Genomic DNA, 17,103 nt, shown 5'->3' with positions numbered 1-17,103 from the left:
GCCCCATTGAGACGGAGTGTGGCGGAGTTTCACGGCTTTGAATAATGTCCAGCAAACTTTCCAAATGATGGGCGGAATATTCCCATATTTCTTCAGAGTGCCAGCCTCTGACTGAAAACCGGGATTGAAGCTCTCCAGCTGCACAGCCGGCTTTTTAGAGCAGATTTTCTGACACACTGAAAAAGGAGTGAGTGGGCGGGGTTTACGTTGTCCGTCTGGCCCAGCGGGGGCTGATAGAGCGGCAAGGCCAGCACCACAGAGATCGGGGCGGCATCTTTAAAGGACATCCCGATCAGCACAGAAGGAAAATGACCTCCAGCTCAACTCTCCATCTCCCCTCCCCCCCACCAACATTGCCCCCCCGCCCCTCCACCTCGCAGGCTTTGGGGGTCTCCCCTCTATCTCCCTCACAGGTATCAGGGTGACACCCCCCCCATAACCATAGTATTGGGGGCACTCTTTCCCCCCACCATCGCAGTCTTGGGGGCATTCACCCCCTTAACGGGCATCAGCTTTCCCCAACACACATTGGGGCTGGTTTAGCACAGGGCTAAATCGCTGGCTTTGAAAGCAGACCAAGGCAGGCCAGCAGCACGGTTCAATTCCCGTACCAGCCTTCCCGAACAGGCGCCGGAATGTGGCGAGTAGGGGCTTTTCACAGTAACTTCATTTGAAGCCTACTTGTGACAATGAGCGATTTTCATTTTCACATAAAGGGAACCCCTCCCATGGAACTCCCAGAGGGCCCACCCCCTGGAGCTTCCACCTAGCACAGGTTGGCACTGTGCCAGGGAACTGCGCCAATCTGTGCCAGGGAGCTGTGTCAGGGAGCAATGCCAAACTGTGCCAGGGAGCTGTGCCAAGAAGCTGTGCCAACTTGGGCATGTCCCTCTGCTCCTGGGGGTTATACTTACTTTGTTGCCCCCCACCCCCCAACCCAACCCGCCCAGGGTAATCCCCTCGAATGTTTACCATCTTTACAACCCTGTTGTGAACCTCACCTGACATCACATCGGCGAGGTTCCAATGTTCTATGAGGGGGGGGTAATGTGGAGAGGATGCGCTTCAAACATATGTAAATGCATCACCTGTCTTTAAATGAGTTTCCCGTGGGAACCTCGTTCCATCATCAATGTGGGGCTGGGAAAACTGGGGAACGAGACCCCGCTGACGAGTATCCGTGTATCCCGCTTGGTGCCAGAATCTGTGCCTGTCCCACCGTTCTCACTCACAGCGAACGTGGGCGCAAACTTTCCCCTGGTATATCCTCTCCCGTCTTTACCTTTCCCCCCACCAGCACCATAGCCTCCTGTTTGTAATTTCAGGAGGAGGAATTCGCGTCTTCTTTCCATGATTCAGTTGGCCTTGGCCCGCTGGCAAATTGTGAAGGAGCAGTTGGCAACCTGGGTTCTCCTTCCTGACCGGGATAAAGGTTTTGCTACACCCTGGTAGGTTCACCATTGACTCGAGTTCCCGAAGCACCACCCGGCTCAGCTACTGTGCTGTTGGCCTTTGATCTCTGCAGGCTGTGGCGCTCTTTAGCTGTGATGTGACTGAGTACAAGATGGAAGTGGAATGTGTAACACATGTGCCTTGGTTATGTACATGAATGAGCTCATTAGGCAGCCCAGTTGACTGTGTCTCCGCCACATCTTTGAATGACTGTCAGTGTTCGTCATGCAGCTTTCTGCTCTCCTTTCACATATTCATGAAGTTGCTTCCAAACCCGTGGAATGCGGTTGTAACCAAAGAAGATTCTAGCTTCCAGATACTGAATAGCACACGGGCTTAGAAATGCATAGCAGGGGAGGTCTCTGTGCATTGTTTGCACATGGCATAGATATGAAGCAGTGTGAGAAATACTTCCTGCAGGAGCTTGTCTTCTGGCCTGAGTAACTTGGGAAATGCCACAGTCTTGGTCCACTGGAGTCACTGGGCGTCATTCTCCGACCCCCCGCCGGGTTGGAGAATTGCCGGGGGCTGGCGTGAATCCCGCCCCCGCCGGTTGCCGAAGTCTCCGGTACCGGATATTCAGCGGGGGCGGGAATCGGGCCGCGCCGGTTGGCGGGCCCCCCCGCTCGATTCTCCGGCCCGGATGGGCCGAAGCCCCGCCGATAAATTGCCTGTCCCGCCGGCGTGGATTAAACCACCTTTTGAACGACGGGACAAGGCGGCGTGGGCGGGCTCCGGGGTCCTGGGGGGGGTCGCGGGGCGATCTGGCCCCGGGGAGTGCCCCCACGGTGGCCTGGCCCGCGATCGGGGCCCACCGATCCGCGGGCGGGCCTGTGCCGTGGGGGCGCTCTTTCCCTTCCGCCTCCGCCACGGTCTCCACCATGGCGGAGGTGGAAGAGACTCCCTCCACTGCGCATGCGTGGGAAACTGTCAGCGGCCGCTGACGCTCCCGCGCATGCGCTGCCCGGGGATGTCATTTCCGCGCCAGCTGGCGGGGCAACAAAGGCCGATTCCGCCAGCTGGCGGGGCGGAAATTCCTCCGACGTCGGCCTAGCCCCTCAATGTTGGGGCTCGGCCCCCAAAGATGCGGAGCATTCCGCACCTTTGGGCCGGCGCGATGCCCGTCTGATTGGCGTCGTTTTGGGCGCCAGTCGGCGGACATCGCGCCGTTTCGGGAGAATTTCGCCCACTGTTTTAACCATTAGAAGAAATATATTACAAACTACATACTACTAATACTGATAAATTATCCAAAAGCTACTGCAAGTATGACTATCCACCAACAGGACTAACTCCCAACTCCTCCAGATACAGAGTCACGTACGGGATTTACACCGATACCTGCTGGTCGGATATACATGACTGCTTATGCATATCATCACAATTGTTACCATTCTTCCCTTGACCTGCATAATAATAATCTTTATTATTCTCACAAGTAGACTGACATTAATACTGCAATGAAGTTACTGTGAAAATCCCCGAGTCCCACACTCCGGCGCCTGTTCGGGTACACTGAGGGAGAATTCAGAACGTTCAATTCACCTAACAGCATGGGCGCGATTCTCCACTCCCACGCTGGTTGGGAGAATCGCCTGGGCCGCCAAAATTTCCGGGGACGCCGGTCCGACGCCCTCCCGCGATTCTCCCAAGCGACGGGAACGGCCCGGTCGCGTTTCGCAGGCCGCAGGCCGGAGAATCGCCAGAGACACCCAAAATGGCGATTCTCCGGCACCCCCGCTATTCTGAGGCCCGGATGGGCCGAGCGGCCAGGCCAAAACGGCGGGTTCCCCCCGGCGCCGTCCACACCTGGTCGCTGCAGTCGTGGGCGGTGCGTGAACGCTGGGGGGGGGGGCGGCCTGTGGGGGGGGGGCGAGGGGGGATCCTGCACCGGGCTTCACCTGGAATGTGGGGTGGCCCGCGATCGGTGCCCACCGATCGTCGGGCCGTCCTCTCTGAAGGAGGACCTCCTGCCTTCCGCGGCCCCGCAAGATCCAGCCCCCATCTTCTTGCGGGGCGGATTTAGAGAGGACGACAACCACGCATGCGCGGATGATGCCCGTTATGCGGCGCCGCTTTTACGCGGGCGACAAGGCCTGGCGCGTGCAGATGACGCGGCCCCGATCCTGGCCCATTGTCAGGGCCTGAATCGGTCGGGACCGGGGCCGTTCCGCGCCGTCGTCAACCTCGACGGCATTCACGGCGGCGCGGCCACTTCGGCGTGGGAGTGGAGAATCCCGCCCCAGGTCTTTCGGGACTTGTGAGAGGAAACCGGAGCACCCGGAGGAAACCCACGCAGACACGGGGAGAATGTGCAGACTCCGCACAGACAGTGACCCAAGCCGGGAATAGAACTTGGGACCCTGACGCTGTGAAGCAACAGTGATAACCACTGTGCTACCGTGCTGCCCCGTGCAGCATGAGAGGGAGATGAAGTAGAGGTAGCAAAGAAGAGGGCGAGCTGCGTGAAGAGGGTTCACAACAAGAGGAGGGGGGGGGGGGGAGAAGGTAGTAATGTCACTGGACCACTAAACCCGAGGTTCAGGCTCATGTTCTGTGGACATGGTTCAAACCCCACCATGGCGGCTGGCCGCATTTAGTTTCAATGAATCAATTCGGAATATCAAGCTAGTCTCGGTAATGGTGACCATGACACCATTGTCGATTGTCGTAACAACCTGGCTCGTTCACTAAGGAAAGGAAATCTGCTATCCGTAACCTGCCTGGCCTACATGTGACTCCAGGCCCTCAGCAATGTGGTTGACTCTTAACAGCGAAGGGTCTAGCAAGATGCCCAGTTCAAGGGCAATGAAGGGTGGATCACAAATGCTGGCCTTGTCGACGATGTCCAATCTCAGTGAAGAATAAATATTTACAAAGAGAGGCCTTATCCATCTAGAGTCTTCGGGAAGTATTTCTCTTGCCTGAATTTGAACTGCACCCAACATGCTCCATGAGGACCCCTCAAAACTTGAACGGCCTCTCGGCCTAACCTTCTCCGGTGTAGGGAGAACAATCACAGCTTCTCCAGTCTCTCTGTGTAACTGAGGTCCCGAATCTCTGCCTTCGCCCTGCGAAACCTCCTCTACATCCATTCCAAGGCCTTAATATCCTTCCTGAAGTGTGCCGCCCAGAATTGTGCACAATAGTCCCGCAGTGGCCTAGCCAGAGGATAGCTGAATTTGAGAATCTGTAAAAATGCCCAAACAAATATTTCACCAACGTTACAGCAGATGTCTGGGAGACTCACCCTAAACAGGCAATCAGTTTAGTGAAGCTGGAAATTGCCACAGTATTGCAGCGCATGGAGTGTGGTGCCTATTGCACGCCGATTTAGCATGTCATATGGACTACCAAGTTTCTAATAATGCTGCTCACAGTTAAGTCAGAAGCTTTACAATGCAATTGTAAAGAAATATGCTCTTTGGGGAAGCTAGAAAGACTCCTGTTTTACTCAATGGGCTGGATTCTCCACCTTGCGACGTTGGGAACACGAATCGCAATCGGGTGGAGGATTGGCCGTCTGGCATAAATTAAGGTTCGCGCCCGGCGTCGATTTGGGCGCCATTCTCTGGTCCCTCCCTGGTGGCAAGAATGAGGTTTGAATGCTCAGAGAGCCTCTGGCCATCTGGAGCCCACCCAGGCTGGCCTTCTGGACACCCGCACACCCCAGCTGTATCATCAAGGCGGTCGGTGTGGCCAAGCTCAATCAGGGGCCCACCAGGTGTTGGCACCCCTCAGAACGTTGCCCCACTGCAGAGGAAGCAGGTGATCAGCAGAGCTCACCCCAACTGGAGGACACCTGCACTGCGGCCATTGGAACCCTCCCTGGTTCTCTGCCCCTCTCAGGGCAAAGGCCTCACTAGTGACCCCCCCCCCCCCCCTCCCCCCCACCCTCCGGATCATTAGCTGTCTCTTCCTGGTGAGGCTGACTGCCTCTTCCAGCGCCTCCCAGGCGGTGTTAAGGAGGGTGGGTTTGAGTCTGCAGCCCACCCTGGAGAGGAGGGTGCCCCTTCTCTCCTCACCGGCAAGGAGCTTGGACCCCCCTCCCCTCCCCCGAGCTCAGGGGTGCAGGTCTTCTCTGAGCCATCTTCGGGGCTGCAGTGAGTGTGTGGTAAGTGGAGCGCTTAAAACAGCTCAAGCTGCCTGACACTTCAGAGCTAACTCCGGCCTGAGAACGCCTGCTGGGCCGAGAATTGCTCTCAGTTCGCGTCAGCAAGGTGCTGGTCCATTAGTATGCCCTGGCTCTCTTATCGAATGGCGCCCCCAACGGGAACACAAACAGTGTGCAATTCAGTCCCGGCGTCAGTGTCCCATACGGAGAATCCTGGCCCAATGTTGTTTCGTTACTCTGCATTTCCAACCTTATAAAAATTAATCTTCCAGGTACAAAATGCATTTATGGTATTAATGTGACCTTTTGCAAATTCCAAAAATATAACTTTCATTATTCTATGAGGACAAACATTCCCTGTCCAATTACCACTCAATAATAGCAGTCATTTCTCAGTCATATCTAAGACCTCAGCTGGTACTCTGTCAGACTATGGTAGGTGACCTTAACATCTGACACAAAAGGAAGTAAAATAATGTATTGTTCCATCAGTTCAATGCTGTGGAGAGCTTGATGATTTAGTCAACATCTCTGAGGAATTACTCTGCAGTAGTAAAGGATGATCGATTATAATCTGATTGTTATTGTGTTTTATCCTCTCATTATAGATGGTTCAATATTGGCAATCACAGTGGGCCTCGTGTGTGGATGTGGAATAATCATATTATTGTTCTGGGCCCTAATTTCCCACAGGAAGACGTCGACAACTCTCACAGGTATTTTCAGATCACTCGTGTGGTTGCACAGAAGTCGTAAGTTACCAAAACTGTCCTCAGTTTTAGATGTGGTCTCGCATCTCCGCAATTACTGGACATTGGCCGGGAAGTTCCTCGGAACTACACACTCTGCAAAGGAGTCCCTGCTACAGAAACTCAAACCAGCTCTGGGGCAATTCTCAGCCATTCCATTCACCACTGTGAGTGTATGCACTTATAGTCATCAGTGTGGAGTCATATTCGGTTACAGTTCGGTACATCTGAAGAAGACTGTGTAGCCAAATGTATGTTACGCGACCCTTGGAATTATTTACAAATATACAATAGAGGGAAAAAGCTGGGAACTGTCTCCATCCTTGCTAGTGTACACGGCTCTGGCCAACACAAGCTTGACCCTGGGTGTGGGTCATGTGCTTGCTTATGTCACTGGGTGCGATGTACTCAGTCACGCGTTAACCCTATATGTGCCAGGCCCTGGTGCCACAATATTTTGTCAATTTGATTGCCAGGAAGTTTCCTCGGGATATCTTCCCACCCCGCTGCTGTGTGAAGTGGTCAGATATTCGACACAAACCCCTTCTGCCATCCCAAATGGTTTTCCCCCCCAAAATTAAATATGCCACATATATTATAGGGGGATGCGGATCTTGGCTGGTTTCAGTCTGGAAGGTGGTCCTTTGATGGTTCTTGTTGTTTTGTGGTTTACCTATCATCGTGAGAGGAAAAATTGCCAGCTGTGGTAGTTTATTTGGTTAGTTGGATCGGAGGTGCTAGTTTACTGAGTTTATTACACCAATAATGGCAGTTGATTGGATCTATGGTACTGGGAGTAATCTGCGTAAATGAAGGTTATTTTTTTATTCCATCTGTGTCTCATGATAAAAATGAAATCAGTTTTATGGGAAAATAAGAATTGCTGTTACTTTTAGCTCTGCTGCTTCTGACACTGTACTGCGACATTATAGAAATGTACAGCGTGTGAAGAGTTAATGTCATGTTACAATTATCCACCAGATGGAGCTAGGGACAGTACTATAAAAGGCACTGACTCTTAGGCTTCTGGGAGAGAGTGGAGTAGAGGAGAGGAGACTGGGGTGAAGTGCATAGTAGAGCTAGAGAGGATAGAATAAAGTACAGAGATAGTGTTAGTGAGTGTGGTTTAATATAATCAATTTGTTTACTACAGGAATAAGTGTCGAACTTTAATTTAAGTAGTGTAAATAAATTTAGCTTTGTTGATGAACATAGCTTCAAGTGTCTTTGTGAACAGTACGCTTTCCATCCTGAAGTCAACCTCACCACATGTACCATAAACTGGTATTTGACAGTCACATGTTATCTTTCATGCAGATTGTGTGCAGCAGAGACTTGCTGATGCCTGGTGCAGCATTAGGGGTCAAAAGAGAAGTGAGGTGAGTTAAAAAACAAAACCGTACGATGAACTGTAAAACTGGTCAAGATGTTTATAAAATAATTGAGCCCCTCGAATTCACTGAGCTTAAAAGGAAATGCTTTGCCACACCATCTAAAAGTATTATAAAAGGAGAGAATAAATAAAGTTTAACTAAAGTAATTAAATTTGATTATCAACTTTCTGGTGTTATTATACTGAATTACTTGGCAAAAAAAAACCCTAAACTTCCTGAACTTTTACCCGAAAGGCTCAGGAAGGGGATCTTTTCCATTTCAGTCAACAATAAGCTTCTTCAGGTATCCCTGTAAGTTGTATTCTCAATCTTCCCTCTCAGATGAGCAGTCCCTTAGTGCGTCAGTATATTACTGTTCCAATCCCCATGCCTGCTATTTTGCAGCTAACCTGGGTGGGATTGCAATTAATGCTGAATCAGGGACAGTTTTCTGGCTTTGTGCCATTAGCCATTGGGATCTGCATCAAAATCCCCTGAACTAACTTCACAAAAGAGACTTATAGAATTTACAGTGCAGAAGGAGGCCATTCGGCCCATCGAGTCTGCACTGGCTCTTTGAAAGAGCACCCTACCCAAACCCACAACTCCACCCTATCCCAATTACCCAGTAACCCCACCCAATACTAAGGGCAATTTTGGACACTAAGGGCAATTTTGGACACTAAGAGCAATTTAGCATGGCCAATCCACCTAACCCGCACATCTTTGGACTGTGGGAGGAAACCGGAGCACCCGGAGGAAACCCACACACACATGGGGAGAACGTGCAGACTCCGCACAGACAGTGACCCAAGCCGGGAATCGAACCTGGGACCCTGGAGCAGTGAAGCAATTGTGCTATCCACAATGCTACCGTGCTCCTGTGGAGCCAGCAATGAGATGGTACCTTCATCCTTTAGTCGGTACTCAGTTTGAACATATTGCCCCCACCTGATTCCTGAAAACTGTCAAATTAAAGCTAATTTTATTGGTAAGTTGTCAGGTGAAACTGACAATAAAAGGTTTATACTCACCTGTCATTAATGGTGTCCTTCCTAAGAAGAATGTTTTTCTCTAATTAAGGGCCAATCCACCTACGCTGCACATCTTTGGGTTGTGGGGGGTGAGACCCACGCAAACATTGGGAGAATGTGCAAACTCCACATGGACTGTGACCCAGGGCCAGGATCGGCGCCGTGAGACAGCAGTGCTAACCACTGCGCCACCATATGAAGGGAATAATGTTCTTTATAATCCGAGCGCCTTTCTCTCAGTGATGTTTTTAAGGGGATAGGGTTGAAATCCACAACGATTCAGCAGGGCAGGCCATCTGCATGACCCCGTGGATTCATCCAAATCCATTAAAAAAATTTGGGTTGGGGATTCACTCCGTGTCTGCCTCCCGTCAAGCAGGATCCCCCAAAACTTTGAGAACGGACAATCCCAAGACTGATGCAGCTGGGATGCGCCTACAGCACCAGACGAGGCAGTGCGAGGGGTATTGATGATGGCGAAAGGGGCAACTTTTAAGGAGCAGCTTACAGGGGGAAGGGTGGGGGGGGGGGCTGTGGGCAGTGGAAGCGAGGTGGGGAGTAAGTTGGAGAAAATTCCAGCGCTTTGGACCTTTGCAGCTGAAGGCAGTGCCAACAGTATTCGAGCGACTAAAACCTGGGATGCTTCCAAGATTGGATGAGCAAGGATATTAAATGGCTGTAGTCCAGAGCAGACATGAGAAATGGGGAAAGGCAAGGCTTGGGAGGGATTTGAAAACCAGGATGAGAATTTTTATTGAGGTATTGCCAGACCAGGAGCCACCCACCTTAACTCACTGTTTACAAAGCGTCTCCATGAAACACGCTTGTATTGAGTTCCTAATGGGTATGGGTCCAAAGCACAAAACCTATCCTAACTCAGCGGGAAATCCGCTCCCGGGTTTTCTCCACTAAGAATAAAAACTATCAGAGGAACATGCGAGAGACAGATTTTCCCTTCTTTTCCCAAGAAACTTGGCTGGTCTAACTCTATCTCCAAATAAGAACATAAGACAAGAAACACCATTGCGCTCCTATATCCAATAAGGTCTTTTACCTCAATTCCATTTTCCTGCACTATTTCCATATGTTTTGATTCCCTAAGTGCCCAAAGCCTAATGGCCTTGAATATTCTCATTGACAGTCCTCTGGGGAGACTCGCTCTGAATTTCCCCACATCTCATTCCAATAACCATAGAATTTCATGCTGAGAACAATGGTGACGCACTTTGAGCAGAGGAAACGAGAGCAGTGAGAGGTCCTTCCAGCCTGTTCCGCCATTCAAAAAGACCAGAGCTGATCTTCTACCTTAACTCCATCTTTCTGCACACATCCCCTTGGCCCTTGATTCCCTTAGTGTCCAAAGTACTTGGAATGTTGTCTTCTTCTGCTTAATGCTTAACAGTGTGCTGTACACCGTGCCATAATTATACCCCTGTCACCCATGCCTTTGAGAACGTTACCAAGGGGAGATGTCAAATAAATAATGTGGGTATGATTGTTAAATGTACTGGAATTGGATATTGGCGAGAATGTATGTATTTAGATGACACTATTTTACTTTACACCAGTGAATGTCTCTACCAGAGAAGGGACACTTAGTATTCAAGGTCCATAGTTCTAAGTCTCTGAGTGAATTTCTAAAGCTCACCACTAAATCAATGAATTTCTGACATTGAAATTGACCTTTCTGGCATTAAGACAGCAAAATTGGCCAAACAGATTTAAATCTGTTTCTTTGTGGATTTGCTGATAGACACACACGATGCGGTCAAAGATAATGCTTTCCTTCTGCTTGTTTGTGCTTTTCCTATCACTGCGGGTCTGACCTTTGTCCCATTACCTTTCAAGGGAAATCCACCCTCTGATCAAGCAATTGGTAAGTTACCAAGTGATAACCACGACCGGGATCCAGAGAGTGAGTTGTTTATACCACCCACGTATCCGGTGAAGGTAGCTGATCGGACCAGTGGCTCCATATTCTACTCGTTTGCTGAACCTCCTGATTGCAGCTCTGCTTTGAATCCTTTATGTGGCGATGTGCCCCTGGGTCAGGCCACATATTCCCCAAGGACACCAAGAGAGCATCTGGAGAGTAAATACTCCATGGGAAATGGAGGGGAAGTTTCCAGCCTGAGGCGATGGGAAGATCTGAGGACAGTAAATTCGACCAACCCCTTGCTGCCTGCAGGGTGTAAGGTGGAAGAGTCAATTCACGGTAATCCGTCTGCACAAGAAAGTAGAAACAATGTCCAAACGCAAAGATCTTATAGAACTCCGACCGCGGGGAGTACAACTCCATTGCCTCACAGACAGTCAAACGAAGGTCATGCTGCAAACTGTGATGGTCATACAAGCCATCAAAGTAACTACAGTCACAGGTCTGAGAGTATCGATGGACACAGATCTAATAACACCAACTCTGACCACTCAAATCCAGGTGATGAAAACAGCCACAAGTTGGGAAATTCAACACCATCTGGTGAGTTAACCTCTTTTATCTGAAGTACATTAAGATTGTTGCTTAAAATAAGCACATAGGAATGTGGTAGAGAGCATAACAAATATGAATAAGGGTGAACCATATGGCTCCACGAACCTAATTCATCTTTTCAGTCGAGGCTGATCTCCTACGTCAACTCACCCTCCCACCCTATCCCGAGATCTCCTGATTTCCTTTGTGTCCAATAATCCATACATGATCTTGAATGTACTCAATAACTGAGCTTCCATAACCGTCTGGGATAAAGAATTCCCCAGATTCCGTGCCCTCAAGTGAAGAAGGACCTCTGTCCAAAATGAAGGCCCCTTCACCTTGAGGGCGAAACCCTTCTGAGTTTGAGTGTGTTAACTGCTCATGCTTGATTTTCAATCAATGTTCCCTCCTGGAAGTTCCTGCTTGATCTACTGCTTGCTATGAAGGGCTAAAATACTTCCATTCTCCTGCAACGCCATTTTATTTTGTCTCGACCTAGAATTTGCGATCGATGTTCTATTCACTGTGGACCGCTAAAGTTTTCTGGGAAAATTCACCGCCTTTGATTATCCACAGTGCTGTTCCCACACAATGAGCTGCTCGTTGAGAAAGAGGGCAGCACTTAATCCTCGAGGCCAGCTGTGCACTCCAATTAGGAGGCTGTCCCTATCTCTTATGCTCTTACCTGTAAAATCCAAGCTCCACGGTGTAATGAACACTTTGGACACCCGATGTAACAGTATGGCTCACTCCTCCCTTAATCAGAAATTATGCCGTTATCACCCTTCGCTGAAGATTAACACGTGAAATTCATTTCCCAATGCCAGCATTGTGGACTGAGGTCTGTCACATTACTCATGGCTACTTCTCCAACAATTGCAAGTGATAAAATTCCTGATGCAACCTGTCACTTTTCGGCCGGAATTCTCTGGTGGCGCGATTCTCAGGTCCCACCGGCAGCGCATGCCGCCCGTGGGTTTCCCGACAGTGTGGGGTGTCCTCAATGGGAAATCCAATTGATAATGGTGGGAATAGAGAATCCCATGCCACCTCCTTCCGCCAAGAAAGGTGGGGGACCAGAGAATCCAGCCCTTAATCTTTAACCACCTTTATTTCTCATTATCTCTTTACTTAGCTCAATTTGACCCAAGCCGTGATATCAATAATATGTGCTGTTGCCAAATATCTATTTCTAAAAGTGCCTAATAAAATTCCTTTGCACTTACTTCCCTTCATGCGAATTCTCTCAATCACCCAATGCAGTTCATCCTTCATATCCTTCCTTATACTCCAAGGTCACGCACACAGCTCCTGTTTAAATGTGCTCCAAATTGTTTGCCACTTCTTAAATGGCTGATCATTTCTAATGTGCTGCCGTAAGTTGGACGTGGAGAAGATGTTTCCACTGGTAGGATGAACTGGAACCCGAGGGCACTTTCTCAGGCTGAAGGGACGATCCTTTAGAACCGAGATGAGCAGGAATTTCATCAGCCAGAGGGTGGTGAATCTGTGGAACTCTTTGCCGCAGAAGGCTGTGGAGGTCAAGTCTCTGAGTGTCTTTAAGACAGAGAAAGGTTCTTGATTAATAAGGGGATCAGAAGTTATGGGGAGAAGGCAGGAGAATGGGGATGAGAAAAATATCAGCCATGATTGAAGGCTCGATGGGCCGAATGGCCTAATTCTGCTCCCATGTCTTATGGATTTCCTTGGAGAACAGAAGGTTGAGAGGAGACTTGACAGAGGTATTCAAGATCCTGAGGGGTATGGACGGGGTAAATAGTGAGATACTGTTCCCATTTAAGAGAGCATAAAGACATAGAGGGCACAGATTCAAAATAATTGACAAAAGGATGCGAGGAAAACTATTTTCACCAAGAGGGCGGTGGTGGCAGGTTTGATCGAGGTATTCAGAGGGGAACTGGATTGCTATCTGAAAGAGACAATGTGCAAAGTTATGGGGTAAGGCAGGGGAGTGGGGTGTAGATGGTAGCACAGTGGTTAGCACTGTTGCTTCTCAGCACCAGGGTCCCGGGTTCGATTCCCGGCTTGGGTCACTGTGCGGAGTCTGCACGTTCTCCCCGTGTCTGCGTGGGCTTCCTCCGGGTGCTCTGGTTTCCTCCCACAAGTCCCGAAAGACGTGCTTGTTAGGTGAATTGGACATTCTGAATTCTCCCTCTGTGTACCTGAACAGGCGCCGGAATGTGGCGACTAGGGGCTTTTCACAGTAACTTCATTGCAGTGTTAATTTAAGCCTACTTGTGACACTAACAAAGATCATTATTGTTATTATTATCATTTAGGGAGTCAGTGCGGACTCGATGGGCTGAATGGCCTCCTTCACTGTAAAGATTCTGTGTGAGCCTGAACACTGGTTCAGTGGTTCAAGTATTTACCGCTAAAAAAATTGATCTGCAAAACGCTCCATTAAAAATGTTTTCCATTTCACTTGCTAGGTTTTGCAACATACAACACAAGTGGCCAATCGGTGCTGAGTGTTGGCGGTTCGGTCGTTTTCAATGTAATTGTCAAAGTGAATCACACTACGGAGCAGGACAGCAGAGGAGATGGGAATGACAGGAACGCCGTTCCCGGGAGGAAAGGAACCCCCAGAGAAAATGACAGATTCTCCACGAGAGAGGAGAAACCAGACGCCGGGTGTGACTTTGAGATGGACGCCGGGCTCCCTGTGCAGGAACAGCACTCTGAGGAAACGGGGTGCCTGCCCGTCCAAGAGGAGCACCAGGGGGGCAGCCCCGGCCACCAAGCGGGGCTTTCAATCCAACAACAAAACTGCAGAGAGAACTGGGGAGGGAGTCTGGGCTCGTCCAGTAAAACAGTCCGACAGGAAAGTCAGGAGCCTCCCAAAGAAAGGACATCCCTGCCCACGCAAGAAGGTGGAAAATCTGAACATGTGCCCAACAGGGAAGAGAATTACTGAGTAAAGCTCATCAGATCAAAGCGCTTTATTGAAATTCTGAACTAGATCTGTCTTTTTTGCAGGTAGCATTAGACACAACTGAAGATTATACACTAACTTTCCGGGAGAGGTGCTATTGACTTTTTATGGAAGTTAAGGAAATTGTGGGTTTTTTTTTTGTATGTTTATCAAAAAGATGCTTTTCTTTCTGGTATCTTTCAAGCCGATCAGAATTGATTTTCAGTCTCATTTGTGGCTATGGCAACAGCCGATGGTTTTGTCCACAATACAGGAGGATTGGAGAACCTTGAACGACGGCAGGCCAAGCTTGACCAACAACCTGCATTGATATAGCGCCTGAAGCCATGTAAAACATCCCAAGGTGCTTCACAGGGGCGCTATCAAACCGAACAAGATATTCGGGCAGGTGGCTCATGAGCTTGTGTTGGGCTTTACGGAGAGAGAGGTACAGAGGCTGGGAGGTTTAGGGAGGGAATTTCAGAGTTCAGGAAACCCAGGTAACTGAGGCAGCTCCCAACGGTGAACCAATTCGAATCGGGGAAGCTCAATGCTTACAGACGTTTCCCGACTTTCCAAGTTTTCATGACCAAAATGGGAGCGCACTTCCTTGAAAGATGTAGCTCATGGCCAAAAAAAAAGCAGCTTTAATACACGTGTCTGTTTTGTTATGCTCTTGACGTAGCATAAGCTGCTTCCTTGATGTGCACTCTGACAAAGGAAGGTTCAGACTTGGAGATAGCTTTAACACGTTTATTAAACTGTTAACAATTCTCCTGCTTGGATTCGACGCTACTGTTAATCCTTCTGTAGCTACTCAGACTGATGAACCAGTCTGCTACAATCCACGTGGTAGGTGTGATGTGTTTCAATCAACCCTGTCTGTACTCACTAAGTATCTCCACTGGAAAGAGGAAGATCATGTGTGCTGTATCCTTATATATGGGTGTGTGTAATGCCCCCCTGTGGTAGTGTCACCTTTGTGTGTGGCTTGACTGCCCATTGGTCATGTCCTATCTTACTGGCCTATTGGTTGAATGTTTGTGTGTCATGATGTCTCTGGTGCTCCCTCTAGTGTTTATCTAGTCTTGGTGTATTTGCATGAACCCCTTGTGTATTTACAGTGATGCATATCACCACAGTGTCTTTTGAAAAGATGAGGGTAATTCAATCGTTATCCTTTTCCGTTGGGAGAAAAATAAACATAGTGATCAGTCACGTGGAACTTAACATTTTTTAGAATCTTCCGTCGCTGTTGAACAAAAAGGCAGGAGTGATGGAAAGTGAATGTCCTGAATAGAATAGACTGAGCTATGGGTCCATCTCCTGGCAAAAGTTGCACTCGCTGATTTTATTCTCATACTCCAGGAAAACAAACCTGAAGTAAAATGCCCCTTGTATACAACAGCTTGGGATGGCCAACAAAATTGAATATAACTGAACTGGAGAGATTTAATGATGCATTACTGTGAAAGAATCGAAACAAAGGATTTATGTTCAATCGCCAGGGATTTGCATCTATCTATTTTTCATTGATACATATTTTGTTCGATCTGTTTATGTGTAACTTGCATAAATATGAGGTTTGCCTAATGGAAAAAATACAGTCTTGGCTTTCTATGATTTCATTGATGGTATTTACTCCCTTTGATGCAGAGCAGGGCGGCACGGTAGCACAGTGGTTAGCACTGTTGCTTCACAGCGCTAGGGTCCCAGGTTCGATTCCCGCTTGGTTCACTGTCTGTCGGGGTCTGCACGTTATCCTCGTGTCTGCGTGGGTTTCCTCCGGGTGCTCCGGTTTCCTCCCACAAGTTCCGAAAGACGTGCTTCTTAGGTGAATTGGACATTCTCTCGGTGTACCCAAGCAGGCGCCGGAATGTGGCGACGAGGGGATTTTCACAGTAACTTCATCGCAGTGTTAATGTAAGCCTGCTTGTGACAATAAAGATTATTATTATTTTTAAAGTGTCTTTTTTTGAATTGAGAAACATGTAGGAAATGCCAAGGTCCATAAGTCAACGATTGGAAAGAGGAGAAGAGATAGTGATGTAATGTGCCTTGATAGCGATGTAATGTGTTGTGCTTTGAGTGAGAAGAATCAATTGTTGACTAAAAGCAGCAACAGAGGTCAAGCAAACAAAAGCACTGGGGTTTGTTTCGGCATGGATAAAATTGAACAGCAGAAACGCTATGCTTAATATGTGCCGACCTTTGATTAAACCACACTTAAGGGCTCCATTATTCTGCTTCCCGGATTCTAAAAAGCGTTTAGAGGCACTGGGGATGGTGCAAAATAAAGAAGATTTACCAGGATGATACCAGACCTGAGAGGTTACAACTTTCAGGAAAGCTCAAACAGGCTGAGGTTCTTTTCGCTCGAAGTTGGAAGGCTGGAGGGTGACCTGAAAGAGGCCGTTAAGATTTTAAAAGGTCCTAACGGGGCAACAGTCGAGAAGCTGTTCCCATTTATGGGCGAGATCAGAATGAAGGGTCATAAACACAAGATGTGCACAAGGAAATCCAATAGAATGTTCAGGAGAAACCTCTTTAGCCAGAGTGTGTTTGGAGTATCTTACCATCTGGAGGCCAATCACATTGATGTCCTTGAAGGAAAGCTGGGTAAACGCACGAAGGAGGGTGAAATAGGAGAGAATGTCGATGGGGTTAGTTGAAGGCAGTGGGAAGAGGCTCATGTCAAGGTTCAACACCAGCAGGGAGGATGTGGGCCCAATGACCTGTTCATGTGTTGTAAACAAACGGGTATGTACGATTTTTTGAACCTCTGATATTTCAATCCCCACAGCCTGGTCTACAATTGTAATCACCTGCCTATAACTCCACAGGTTTACCTGTCAAACTGCACCAAATGTTCACCATCGTTTGAGTACTTGGTTTTGTCTGAAGTTTAATTATTTGCCCTCCTATTCTGCAGGTTTGACTAACCAATTTCTCGATTCACCATGTTGATGAACA

At 48.7% G+C, this 17,103-nt stretch overlaps 1 protein-coding gene across 1 annotated transcript in view; it reads left to right on the top strand.

The window, feature by feature from the left end:
* The window catches only part of LOC140425617 (uncharacterized), a 71,815-nt gene extending 55,447 nt beyond the window's left edge, over positions 1-16,368 (top strand). Inside the window, exons 7-10 of the mRNA XM_072510113.1 lie at positions 6,175-6,282; positions 7,633-7,694; positions 10,571-11,201; positions 13,649-16,368. Coding sequence (XP_072366214.1) covers positions 6,175-6,282; positions 7,633-7,694; positions 10,571-11,201; positions 13,649-14,133 — 1,286 coding nt within the window. The 3' untranslated portion in view covers positions 14,134-16,368. The remainder of the gene's footprint in view (positions 1-6,174; positions 6,283-7,632; positions 7,695-10,570; positions 11,202-13,648) is intronic.
* Positions 16,369-17,103: the final 735 nt, after the last annotated feature.

This window comes from Scyliorhinus torazame, chromosome 6 (assembly GCF_047496885.1).
Source record: "Scyliorhinus torazame isolate Kashiwa2021f chromosome 6, sScyTor2.1, whole genome shotgun sequence".
NCBI classification, from domain to species: domain Eukaryota; kingdom Metazoa; phylum Chordata; class Chondrichthyes; order Carcharhiniformes; family Scyliorhinidae; genus Scyliorhinus; species Scyliorhinus torazame.
The sequence above is the reverse complement of the archived record's forward strand: the minus strand, read 5'-3'. Positions and strand labels throughout refer to the sequence as shown.